This window comes from Vanessa cardui, chromosome 18 (genome assembly GCF_905220365.1).
Source record: "Vanessa cardui chromosome 18, ilVanCard2.1, whole genome shotgun sequence".
NCBI lineage: Eukaryota > Metazoa > Arthropoda > Insecta > Lepidoptera > Nymphalidae > Vanessa > Vanessa cardui.
The window spans coordinates 7164913-7179023 of NC_061140.1; the positions used below are offsets into that span (position 1 = coordinate 7164913).

The window sequence follows — 14111 nt, forward strand, 5'->3', positions numbered from 1 at the left end:
AGTATTTATAAAGATGAAGGGACTATTATTAGATAAGTATACATTACATTCAACCGGCAATCTTTGAAATCATGCAAGCGTTTAGAGGTTGCACAACACACAAAAACAAATTACGATGAGCGTATGTAAATAATGTAGTAGATTGTAACTTTTGACTCATAAACAGAAATGGATAATAACGTTTTCGTATGGCTTTTTTGGAGTTAGAAAATAAATATAACATTTTATTTCTTAAAATCGGGTAAATAGCCTGTTTATGATATTGAAAGTATTTATAAAATATGTAAATATTTTTTAAGCTGAATAGATATTATGTAGTCTTTTGAATTCGTAAAAAAGTATTCATATTTTCGTATTCATTTATTTTACTCACAAAAAATTTATTGTGATAGTTGACAAAATACAAATGTCAATTCAATCTTTGGTATTACGTTTGTTATACTGATGTTTTTATTTATATTTTAGTTTTTAGAAACTTTATCGATATGCCAATAGATTGCCGCAAGACTACGTCTGGGGGAAAGGGTAATGTGGGTATGTACATTGAAAGAGATCGTAATATTTGTGCTGCTGGAATACCAACAGCCCAACCAAATGATTTCGTCGCAGACTCTCTACAACACTATTTATTGAAAGATGAGGTTGATGCTCTCATTAGCGATGCTATCATTCCCCCTAAGAAACCAAGACCAGCACCACCATTACGGTATCCAATACCACTTGATAAACGTTTTGCTGGACCATTTGGACAAGTTGCAGATCTAATAAATCCACCAATAAAATCAAAATTTCAAACTTTAGTAGATGATTTTAAAGATACGCCATATGCTTCTTATTGGAAAAAATCTCTTGGAAAAGTCAGTGATCCAGTGCCAATGTTACCAGAAGGCTTTGATACATTAAATACAACATTTGGTAAGAAAACTGAATTTCACGGCCGTTTATATGATGTTATAATGCCCAAGGAGCCTATACAAAGTGGTGATAGACAGAAATCAAAGGAATGTGGTGTTCAATCGACTCGTAATTATTGTGTACCCGCCTTCGACCCAGACTTGACATTTGGTCATAGAACCTTTGTTGACAAACGTGGCACGTACGCGAGGTGTTGCCTTACTGATGACAGAATCATACTCGGAAATAGCGGGAAAACGGTTGTAAATACATTACAATCTAATTTTCAAGATATGACTCAACCGAGAATCGGCACTGTGTTAGCTCCTAATGATAATATTAGCAATGTACCAGATGGTTATACCTTTGGAAAATTAAAACCTCCCGACAACCTTATAGAGTGCTTGACGTTTTGCAAAATGTGTCCGGATGTACAATTTTACCGAAAATGCTTAGGGCATCTCAATTCTCTCCGAAAATACTTATCCAAACGTTTCCTCCCTACATTTTTCCGAGGCTTTTATTTAAATCTAAAGTATTTTGATACATTAAAATGTGATTGGCTTGATAAGGATGTTGTATATAATGCATGTGCTTTCAGATTAATTAGGTTCGATACTTCTTTAATTGAACCTTTGCTTTTTGTGTGGAAAGCATTTGACGGCTCTAAGATCAAATATAAAACATTTGTACATGTGCTTAATTATAAACAACCTTTACCAGATATTCCTAAAATGTCAGACATACCATTGGATTGTCTCTATTTTAACACTACGTATACTGATATGGTTAAACCTGGAAAGGAGATAGACGATAAATTAATGGCGGGTGTACCATCAGGTCGTTATTTCGATTTGGATTATCCGATAACACCAGAAAATTGCTGTAGAGCTGATCGAACATGTCTGCCTCATGAATCTGATATGAAATCTTGTCTTAGTCCTAGTATATTAACTTTGTTTCATGTTAATCATAGAGATATGTATGCAAAACGTGAGCCAAATGCTATTAGAAAAGTTTTCGAAGCCGCTGGTGAATCTTTACCAGAAGAAAAATTCAACGCTGTTTGGGAAGAGGCTAAAACTTACCACTCGAAGGGATGGGTTTGCTATGAAACGTTCCGGCGAGCATTGGAAAACTATTCCTCAAGTAATGATAACACTAATAAAAACAAACAAGATTGAGTATGAATAAGAAAATTATATTTATTGAAATATTTATTAAAAGTTAAAAATTTTGGAAAAAAAAAAATACAGTTTTTGTATAAAATTATTTATAATTTTTGTTGATTGGTTTAATTAGATCGTATTTTAAATTTACGACTTAAGGAATTCTGCGAATGCTTCTTTGTATTTTCCTTGGGGATCATAGTGAGATACGAGCTCCTTCCAGATTTCAGGATGTTTGGTTTTCACCTCGTTAACCAATTGCCGTCCCATTTGCTTCTGCTTATCGGTACATTTTGCACAGCGTGTTTCCAAAGCTTCTGGTAGTTTATCTGAGAACAAAATATAACAATTAATATCATTATTATGTTTAAAATATTTTCGACATAAAATAAAATAAAAACTGTATAAATCACAACATTTCTTATATTTATATATTATAATGAAAATCATGGCAATGAATGAGTACATGATTCGCTACGAGTAATTGGCAAGCGGTCACAGATACTCAATCAAATGTAAAATGCTTTTCACACTGTTGATGCGTAACCACTTACAGGATCTAAGCTGTTATGTCTTTTGTGCTTGTAATTCAAATAGTTTACTTAGAATTTAAGCCTAAACGCATAAAATATAAACAAATAATATGCGCCAAAAAGTCTTATCACTGTTTAAACGATACCTGTTAGAAAAGAAGTATAAATAAAACTTATGGTTCCATGATAAGAACACATAAATCTGTCATTCCATTAACCCTCATTAAAGGTGAGGTGGAATAAGCTTCCAACCATATCTACAAAAAGAGGGGAGGTCTTAGATGAGCCTTTACTTACCTGCTAGTATTTACTGTTTTTGTATTGATTATGTATATAAATCTATGCAGTGGCGCTGATTATATTTGGGCCGTGATGGCCGAACCCGTTCGGCGGGTTCGAGCCTAGGCAAGAATCGTTGAATTTCATGCGCTTTATTTTTATACAATGATTCAATTCGTGTTTTAAGGTAAAGGAAAGCATCGTGAGGAAACCCGAATTTGTGTAATTTCAATGAAATTCTGCCACATATATATCCACCAACCCGCAATAGAGCAGCTTGGTAGAATATACTCCAAACATTCTCCTGTGAGGGAGAGGTGGCCTTAGCAATGGAAAAATTTTAACAAAAAGAAAAATCGACTTCAAACAAAACACTATTTTAAAACAAATGAATATGCACGAAAAAGTAATAAAAATAATTGCGTATTCAACATATTTTTTAGAGTCTTCCTAAGTTAAATGAAATGAAAAATATTAGACTACTTAAAAGTCGATTAACGATTATATCATGTAGTTATAGTTATTGGTATATTTGGAGCCGGTGTCAGCCACGGTGCCCTTGCCCCAACAATCAAAAAAAGAAGCGATACGAGCCCCTTGATTGATCCAGTATATTATTGTGTAAAAGCTAATTTGTAAAAAACATATTTGTTAAAGTATTCTCGTATTGTTTTTTGATAGATATACTGTAGGGTTTTATTGGCTGACACCGACTCCAAATATAACAATAATTATAACTACATGATATAATCGTTAATCGACTTTTAAGTAGTCTAATATTTTTCATTTCATTTAACTTAGGAAGACTCTAAAAAATATGTTGAATACGCAATTATTTTTATTACTTTTTCGTGCATATTCATTTGTTTTAAAATAGTGTTTTGTTTGAAGTCGGTTTTTCTTTTTGTTAAAATTTTATTTATTTTCTGATTTTAAGTGAAGCTGATGTTGACTAACTAATTTTTTTTAATATGGATAGATTAAGCGTTCCGTTTATATGAGTCAGAAACTACTTCGAGGACAATTTCAAAGGAAACTTGCGAATAAAGCAAAAATAGACTTTCGAAAATGCGGATTTAATACGTCACGCGGCGTAAACTACAAGGATCCCTCGAAAGAGCTGTAATCGAACTCAGCAAAATAGCTTTGAAAAAGACCAACTATATCACATACACAAAATTTGATTAAAGATAGTAAGAAATTCTGCCCCATATCGCACCCTAACTGCGAGCCGTATAGGAGTTCCATCACTACATAGTATAAAACAAAGTCGCTTTCTCTGTCCCTATATCTTTAAATCTACGCAACGGATTTTGATGCGGTTTTTTTTAAAAGATAGTGTGATTCAAGGGGAAGGTTTGTGTATATAATACATGAACAATATAGTAAAGAAACACTGATAATTTTAGAAGTTTGCGATGTGATGTCGTATATAAACAAATTCTGTAGTATATTTAGTATCAGTATTGCACCCGTGCGAAGCCGGGGTGGGTAGCTAGTTGATTATAATATTCGACTATGATAATTACATAAACATAACCACATTACGGAAGGTGACTCAAATATCCAAATAACCTATAAATAAAAGATTCGACCGAGTATCGCTAACGTGCTCCTCAGAATTGTTCCGTTCCCTTCCGTTCCGTTACTTTGACATGGATCCTGTGCTCAGAACCTTACCAAACTTTCACCAAATTGCTCTTGAAGTATATATTTTATAATAAAAAAAGAATTATCAAAATTGGTTAACGTGATTTTCAGTTATTCACCTATTTGTCGCGCATATACATAATGCAAATTTAAGACTTATGTCGTTTTCACATGGATACCATCATCGGAAAAAAAAATAAAAAAAATGGGACCCCACGGGAAGCACTACCTTTCAAACAAAAAAAAAATTATCAAAATCGGTCCACCCAGTGAAAAGTTATGAGGTAACAAACATAAAAAAAAAAAAAAAAAAAAAAATACAGACGAATTGATAACCTCCTCCTTTTGGAAGTCGGTTGAAAATATACAGGCTCTTAATATATGTAATTTCAATTGAACTAGTACACAGTTGATACATCAATCGTTTATATGTATCTCTGCATGTTTCAAATTATACTAGAATGAATATTTAATTATTTGCCAAAAAATTTATTTTGGCTAATTTTCATATGTTTTAGTTATTAATAGCAGTGAAGCAGAATGTAATATTTCATAATCAATAGGTTTAAATCATTAGGACACGAATGTATTCGTAGTTGTAATTTATTTTTTTATACTAAAGTAAAAGTAAACTTAACTATAAATCAATAGATTAATAGTAATTTATTTGGTGTCTATTTACATATTTGCTTATTTTTAGAAATTGATATAATACAATATAATGCTGATCCTGTCAGTGTATATTTGAAAAATCTTTACACCTCTCAAAATTTTCAATTTAATGTAAATGTCAAGTATACATATTGAAATATCATCTGAAATTAATACAATTAATAAGGGTTATTTTTCAAATAAAAAAACCCTATACCATATATATGACCATATAATATCGTTATGGTAGCATTTACATATATATTCATATGTTGTTTTTGTATCTTATTATTAATACCAGTGATTAATATGACCGGCAATTTTCTTCTGTATACATAATTGGTTTCCGTCGATTTGATTCAATTATACCTTATACCTAACATATTATGTATTTAAGTCCTAAAGTATATAGGACGATATTATACCTAAACTGAGGCTGCCATTATTATAGTATGGTCATAGTATTGGACAATCTTCAGGCGTTATACGTTTGATTTTAACTAAGGGGATTAATTTTTATTTGAGAACAAGGACCTTTAACGTAACGCGGATAAAAGGATAAATTATACTCACGACTCTCGTGAACAAAACATTTGTAGATAATATCGAAATATCGAGTTCCACTGAACAAAAATAAAAAACATGATAAATGTCCGAAATTAATAATTTTAATAATAAGAATAACCATGTTAATTTAAAATCTTATATAGGATAACGTATATCTCTTAAGCTCTCTGATACCTAGCAAGTAATACAATTTACGAGCTTAAACTTTATATTCATGATACATATAACATCTCATTTTGATGCACCTTTTATTGAATTAAAAAAAAATAAAACATCAACAGTAGATGAAAATAAATCTGACGTTTAAGATTTATTGTGCTTATATTTTGTAAGGCACGAAGAAGCAACAGTTAAAACGTTTCTACATTTCTTATACAGCAAAATGGCTTCAGCAGTCACTAGTAAGAGTAGTGGCGGTAAAGGTAATGTAGGAATGTTTGTTGAACGCGATACTAAGATTTGTGCCGCTGGTTTGCCAGCGCCACTAGAACAAACTGTTGGAGACATTCTAAAAAGTTATACGTTACAAGATACGGTTGACGCACTTATAGGAGACGCTATAAAGCCTTCAGCTACAACTGTACGTAAGACGATGAGGAAGCCCAAAATACAAGATATGAGAAATGCCGGTATTTTCAGTGAAGGAGCTAAAGTTATAAACCCACCGGTTAAAACGAAATTTCAAACTTTAGATGAAGATTTCAAAAATACAGTTTATAATTCCTATTGGAATAAACCAGTTGGTAAGTTCCGTGACCCCGTACCTTACCTTCCCAAAGGATTTAAGATATATGAGACAACACTTGGTAAAAAGAATAAGCAATTGCACAATTTCAATGAAGTTATCGCTCCAGTGGATACAGTACCGGATACGGCAGCTTCTAAAAAACCTGGTTATCAAACTACTCGCAACTATTGCTGCTCATTCAACCCTAATATTACTTTCGGGAAAAAAAGTCTTTCAGATGTTACAGTAAAACACTGTCTTGTTTATAATAAATTGATCCTAGGAAATGGTTTAAAAGCACCGATTAGCGAAAAACAGGCTTACTTTCAAGAGACTACAATTCCTAAAGTTGGAGTCGCACTAGCACCAAATAAAAATATTAATTGCGTACCAGAAGGATTTGCTTTTGGAAAAGTTGAATCTTATCTAAATGATCTACCCGAATTTTTAAGGACTTGTGAAATGAACTCTTATAAAGAATCATTAATCAAGTGTCTAGGATACTTAAATAGTTTACGTAACAGTTTATCTAAGCGTTTTGATGGTCCATTTTTTAAAACTTTTTATCTTAATTTAAAATACTTAGACGACTCCAAAAGTGGTTGGATGGAAAAACAAGTTATTTACGATCAATGTAAAATTAGATACATAAGATGTAATCCCGCTTTGATTGAACCACTTTTACAAATTTGGGATGGATTTGATGGATCTCGAATTGATTATAAAACATTCATTCGTATTATTAACTATAGGGAACCTCTTCCTGACCTCCCGAAGATACATGATTCATCGGAAAGGCTTATTGATTTTACCACAACTTATAGTGAACTAGGAAAATATGATAGAGAAATGCCAGAAAAACAGTACAGGGCTGGTGTTCCAACAGGAAGATACTTTGAAAAGGATTATCCGATAACACCAGCTGGTTTTTGTAAGGCTGATAGATTTTACCTTCCAGAAGAGTCAGATATGAGGGCTTGTTTAATTCCAAGTATTTTTACATTATTAGGAGTTAGTCATCGTGACATGTACGCTAAACGGGACTCTGCTTCAATAAGAAAAATACTCGAAAATGTTGGGGAAAAATTCGATGATGACAATTTTAATGAAATTTGGAAAATGGCAGAAAAACGTCATTCTCAAGGATGGGTTTGTTTGGAAACCTTTCGTCAGTCGTTAAAGGAATATAAAAAAAAAAACAGGAATATGAAATAAGTTATACTTAAGTTTAATTGATAAAAATACACGTTATTTAATTTAGTTATGGTCTATAAAAAACTTAAAGATATTTAGTAAATAAAATGTTCTATATATTCTTACCTTTAAGTTTTTTGACTTCCGGAGTACATGGTCCTTTATTTACTAAACACTTAGCATATGAAGTTATAAGTCTGTCATTGCCCAAAACTTCAGAGAGGTCAATTTCCTCATCAGGGTATTTATCTTCCGCTAAGACATAGGCGGTAAGGGATAAAAGCAAAATTATAAACTTCATATTTGCATAAAGGTACTGTTCCTTACGCATGCGTTACAATCAATACGATTAGAACTAGATCGATCCTGCTTATATATTACTGTAATTTATAGTAATTCTCGGAAAGGCAAGCAGAATGCATATATGTGTTAATTATTGGTCCAGCCAATATGTCCTTGTCACTGTGGCATAGCATTACAACAATAAAATTACTATTCAAGATTATGTTGATCAATTATCCTCAAGCTCTAGGAATATTACATTTGTTTTTGCTTTATATAAGACTATTTTTGGATCGAAACTTAAAATTTTATAATTTGCTCGATAATATGCATAAATATTTACTGTTACAATTAAATTTTTTGGGCATATATTTCCAAAACAGTTAGGTACAGATTAGGGTATGACAAGCTCTTCTTTTAAGGCACTCTCTAGCCTACTTTTGATTTTAAATGCAATTATTTGACACTTCTAATTCACTTAACAATACTTAAATTAAATTTATTTCTAATTTCCCGTTACTAAAAAACCATAAAGCGCCTCCCTGTTTGCTTGAGTCGGATCATATTTGTCGAGAAGTTCAAGGAATCGGGGTTCACTCTTAGCTCTAATTCCGAGGAGCAGCTTGCGAACGACAGTCTTTTGTTGGGGAGAACAACGGCCGCATGCTGTTGTCAATGTTTCTGGTAATACACCTGAAAATATAAAAGTAAAAGTAAAGTAACAGCCTGTAAATTTCCCACAGCTGGGCTAAAGGCCTCCTCTCCCTTTGAGGAGAAGGTGTGGAACATATTCCACCACGCTGTTCCAATGCGGGTTGGTGGAATGCACATGTGGCAGAATTTCTATGAAATTTGTCACATGCAGGTTTCCTCACGATGTTTTCCTTCACCGCTGAGCACGAGATGAATTATAAAGACAAATTAAGCACATGAAACAACGGTGCTTGCCTGGGTTTGAACCCGCAACCATCGGTTAAAATGCACGCGTTCTAACCACTGGGCCATCTCGACAAATATAAATTGTTAAAAAATTATAATAATGTAATAATGAATAGGTTAAAAATAATATGGATAAATGAATATAGAAAGCTGATTGATAAAATCAAAGAAAAGATGTTTAAAAAAGACGCAGTTGTTACTTGGGCACTTTATTTGGTAATGATATTGCGAATTTTTAAGGCGCCTTCTTTTAACGTCATCCTTCATATTATCAAACACCGGACAGTATCACACACATAGACATAAATAATAAATGAGGAGGTTTTTGCCTAACTGAAATAACTACTAAGACAATTTACGAATAGTATTGGTCATACAAGATGCTACGCATTTCGGAGAAAGTTGTAGCATAACATTTTAGTTTTACCCTTTTTAAATCGTGACAAGCGTGAATAGCACGTGCTTGTGTCTTACTTTTAATATTAATTTATTCGCATTTAATTTATTTTAAAAGAAACATTTGTTCATGAAGAAATTTTATTTTTTTCTTTGGCCATTTTTGTTTTTGCTTTTTTTTGTATTATATTTTAATTGTAATTTAGTTACTTATAAATTAACTTCTACCTTAAATTGAATATTGCCCTTTTTACCGCGGAGTTAGGATATTTTCGTGATTATTTCTTATCGCCAGTTAAATAAAATTTTCGCATAGATATTTTAACTTAAACGACGCTTAGTACCTACTATAATTTAAGATAAACAGTTTTTATGTAATTTTATTTACGCCCAATATTACTAGTATTTTAAATTTAAGTATATATTATACATTGTATAAAATGCGAATATATTTTTTTATGTTTAATAATTTGTACTTATATTATTATTTATTAATGCAACATAGTTTATAAGCTAACTTCAACGTAACCCTAATATATTTTACGTCTTTTTATCATTTGTATTATTAAAATTACTTGAATAATTAAAATTGATTGATTATTTTTTGGCCCTACTCTACTGTCTGTAAAGAAAGATGGTTATTTAATTTTTTTAATCTATTTTATTTATTATTATTTAGCGAATCTAACTCATTTTTAATATTTGTAAATATAAGCACTAAACTTTAAATGATACGGTTATAAGCATAAAAATAAATTATTTATAAATGGCAACAATGTAAGATGTAAAACGCAATATCCTAACCGATAAATAAGGAAAAAATGTATACCTACTGCGGATGTAATGATACTAACGTTTGAAGTTCTTGCCATCCTTGGTACAAGGACCTTTTTCCATGACGCACTTGTAATATGCGAGCAGGATTCTCTCGTTCTGTATTATGGAGTCAGCATTAAAGTTGTCGTAACGATTCACGAACTGTTGGTATTGCTGTGCCATGCAGGTTGCCACCACCGTTAGCGCACATAAACTAAGCACCCAGTACTTCATGTTTCCCTGGTAGAACAGAAACAATTATTTGAGAAATCATTCAATATATTACTTTAAGTAAACCTAGTTTAAAACTTTAATTAAAAGCATTTTTCGATTATTAACTTTATTCAACATGTTAATAACTATTTACAAAATTTTACAATTTAAAAAAAAATTTTTTTTTACTGTTGATGTTTGACGTATGTTTTATATTTATGATCAGCTTATGTTATTATATAATACGTTGTTTTCATTGGACGAGAAATATTAAAAATAAAATAATTCAAAACGATTATATATTAATAAAAACAAGTTATTAATAAGTACAATTAAATCAACTAATAGTTTTATACAAGATATTTTTACAAAAAAAGACATCTATATTATAAAACATCCAGGGGCAATCAACATTGTTTAGAAATACCAAAGGGTAATAAATAAACAACGATAAAAAAATCTTGAAATGACTGCATCGTTATACATGACACAACTAATCACAATAACATAAACAACGGTATCTGATTAAAATACAGTTTTAGATGTAACGTTTTAAATACGAAGAACATCACAATAATAACCCGGTTAGCGCTTTCGTACTGGCGAAATACTTTCTAAGTAAAAATAGTCAAATCAAATTGAAGTACTCACTGTTGGATGAAAGTAAGAAAGTTGGTAAGTCCTTCGGTTGCGGCGGCCAGAGTCGGTGTGGCTCGTGACGAGTGGGGTGCTAACATTTCTCCAAACCAGTCCCAGGCTGAGGAAGAGGTCGATGTAACGGAACGCATACAAAATATACCTTGCCCGGAATTGAAGAAAGTAACGAGCGGAAGGGCGAAACGTTAAACTGAATCAACAAAATGTAGTGTTATTCGCTGCGCCTGCAACTGCTTTGTCCTTGTATTTTGTTGTTTTATTACATTTCATTTTATCGTTATTTAGTAAAACGTTGCAATTGTTTTTTTTAGTTCTTCACTGTTTTATAACTGGTAACGACAAAATATTTCAAGTTCAAAATGACTACTAAAAAGATTTCTTTTTTTTAATTTTACTCTTAAATATTTTTGGTAAAAATTTTAGTTATTCTACTATGTAGGTTAAGTCTTGCTTAAGTTTAGTCATAGAGAAAGAAGAGATGATGTCCTTGTAACATAATTTTTGAAGTTGCTCTAATGTACGATATATATCCGAATGTTAAACAGGTTCTCAATGTCATTACCCCCAAAATAAAATTCGACGTTTTTTTGTTATACCTTTTTTTAAACAAATATCAAGATGGTTGAAGTATATACACGTACACGTATTTTTTGTGACCTTAATTTGACTTATTCGATTTTAGCATTGTCAGTCACGAATCGAGTCATATTTTATCTTCGCTTTAAGTTAATTTAAATTGTTAAAATGTTTAATTTTAAAAGTTGTATTCATTTTCATCATTTTTGTTTTCGCTATTATTTTATTTAATATTTTGATATTGGTCACAAGTAAGGCAAGAAAGGTCTGGGTTTGTCACGAGTATTTGGATCGTACAAGTAAACCATTTATTTAAATATTTCCTGCTCTTGAGTCGAGCAAGAAGATCTGATCCGTTCTAAGGAAATATGTTAATGGTAAAATTCTCGAAACTCAACTTTTGCAATTACTCTGGAAACGTGAAAGGAAGCAATAAAAATGTTTATAACCTTTTTTTCAAAAAATAATAATAGTCGTACATTTATAATGTCTTTGAAAGAAAATAGACATGGATGGAATGGAATAGTGCTTTGGATGATTTGACTCTTATAAAGTATAGCCTTAAATACATACATACAATTATTTATTCTCAAAGAAGACATAACAAATTACTTCTTTCTGAATAATGCAAGATCGTAAACATACAAATTTTACATAATCGTACGCCAGTCAACACAGAACGTAAAACTGTCATTCTAATAGGTACATTAATTAAAATGAATATTTTTGTTTTCTCATTTGAGATAATTTACTGAGCAAGTTTTACTATCAACATAAAATAATTATACTTGATTTTTCTATAATAATCGTTTTTAATACTGCGTCATTGTTAAGAGCGAAGACCGGTTTGTTTAATAATTTATTTGTTCCCATTATGTTAACTTTACTTAGCCAATTAGCACAAACTTTCACATAGACTTATAGTTTCTAGATTACTACTTAGTTGCCGCGAACATTTGTACGTTTGCATGTTTTATATTTATATTTAATTCCAGCTGAGCCCGCGACTTCGTGCGCCTTTGATTATTTTGAATTTAATTTTGATTAATGTAACGTGTTTATAATATATGCATTTAGTAAAAGGCTGTTAATATAATATTACAAACAGACACTCCAATTTTATATATGTATGGATTAGTGTTACACACAAACTATGGAAAGACCAAAAAAAAACTTCTGACACCTAATATTCTAACGGTTTTATAAGGTTTAATAAAATGCAAGACGACATAGAGATAAAAAAATTGTTTAACTTTAACCTTGTGGGAACAGCCCAAGTATATTTTTAAAACGGAATTGGGAAGATACACTTTTTTATATTTTTTACTTTATTTTAATAATAAAAATCCAAAACATTCTAATTTACTGCAAAAAAAGGAATTTCAAAATGTCATTTTAAATTTTTGAGCGAAAACGGATCTTTCGTTTGATTATTTCGTATGACGTCACTCCTGTCTGTCACTCGCCCATTGCGCGTACTTTTCCTCACTGGCTTTCATACTTTTTCCCCGATTTTTGAGATACTTTTTTGTAAAAATCTAAAACAGACTATTCAACACTCCGAAAAAAAAAACGAATTGACGTATGGCTCGTGCAATGCGTTCATCTACTTCAAATAAATGGTTTTTGATTGGACCTTGTGACACAGAACTGAGAAAAGGTTAAGGTTAAAAAAAAGGTTTCAAGCTGAAAAGAGGAAACTAAGAACTTCCATTTTTATTCGAAATATGCAATTAATTTTCGTTTGAATATTGACTTTTTTTAACAACTATAACTTCAAATAAGTAGTCATTACAGGAGTGACGTCACTGAACGCTAATTAGTGTTTTGAAATACGTTCCGTTTCAAGTTACTTTAACTCGTAATTATTGTTAAAAACAACATTATATCAAATATAAACCTTACAGTGGCCCTTCCTTTATAATTTTTAACATTTTTGTTCCCTATTGAAATTTGAAACAGTGTATATTATACGGCCACTTCTAATACGGTTTATTTACAGCTTCGCTGGCTTAGTTTTTGTTTCCTAACAGAGAATTCATCCTTCGGTAATCCGTCGGACAACCTTAAAAGCCTAACTATGTATATAGATATGAGAAAATTTATATATATTCACTATCTAAACAATTACATATTTATATTCACTATTAGAACTCTTAATCTATTTAATATTGCTTTACTACATTTTTTTGGACTAATATATCTAAAAGCAAAATCCTAAGCAGTAGCAAAGATAATATTCATGTCATCACTAATTTTTTTTCGAAAATATCTGTTTTCTAATTAATGTAAGCACCAGACTAGAATGACGCTCTGCAATGTTAGCCATCTTGCACAGCAATTATTAAAAACTAATTACCTATCTATCCACCAATCCACCATTGCACTCAGTTTATCCCAGCATCTACACAACCTTACTTTAATCATTCCGCTCCTACGTCAATTCCATATGCATTTTACAACTAAGTTAAAATAAAGAGTGTTTCATTATTAACACGATCTCTTGCAATAATATTGGACAACACCATATACATTACTCTGATCCCAAAGTTAGTAGCTAAAGCACTT

The 14111-nt window shown here is 31.3% G+C and overlaps 3 protein-coding genes across 3 annotated transcripts; 1 reads left to right on the forward strand and 2 right to left on the reverse strand.

The window, feature by feature from the left end:
- Positions 1 to 434: 434 nt before the first annotated feature.
- Positions 435 to 2284, forward strand: LOC124537423 (EF-hand domain-containing family member B-like). The gene has a single exon (XM_047114259.1). It carries the CDS (start codon positions 486 to 488, stop codon positions 2076 to 2078), a length of 1593 nt encoding a protein of 530 aa, XP_046970215.1. The 5' UTR covers positions 435 to 485; the 3' UTR covers positions 2079 to 2284.
- On the reverse strand, positions 2075 to 8294 carry LOC124537428 (allergen Tha p 1-like). The gene is made up of 2 exons (XM_047114265.1): positions 7791 to 8294; positions 2075 to 2392 (listed from the first exon to the last, which is right to left on the reverse strand). Exons 1-2 carry the CDS (start codon positions 7993 to 7995, stop codon positions 2211 to 2213), a joined length of 387 nt encoding a protein of 128 aa, XP_046970221.1. The 5' UTR covers positions 7996 to 8294; the 3' UTR covers positions 2075 to 2210.
- On the reverse strand, positions 7791 to 11246 carry LOC124537429 (allergen Tha p 1-like). Its single transcript, XM_047114266.1, has 3 exons — positions 10962 to 11246; positions 10136 to 10337; positions 7791 to 8639 (listed from the first exon to the last, which is right to left on the reverse strand). Exons 2-3 carry the CDS (start codon positions 10329 to 10331, stop codon positions 8452 to 8454), a joined length of 384 nt encoding a protein of 127 aa, XP_046970222.1. The 5' UTR covers positions 10332 to 10337; positions 10962 to 11246; the 3' UTR covers positions 7791 to 8451.
- Positions 11247 to 14111: the final 2865 nt, after the last annotated feature.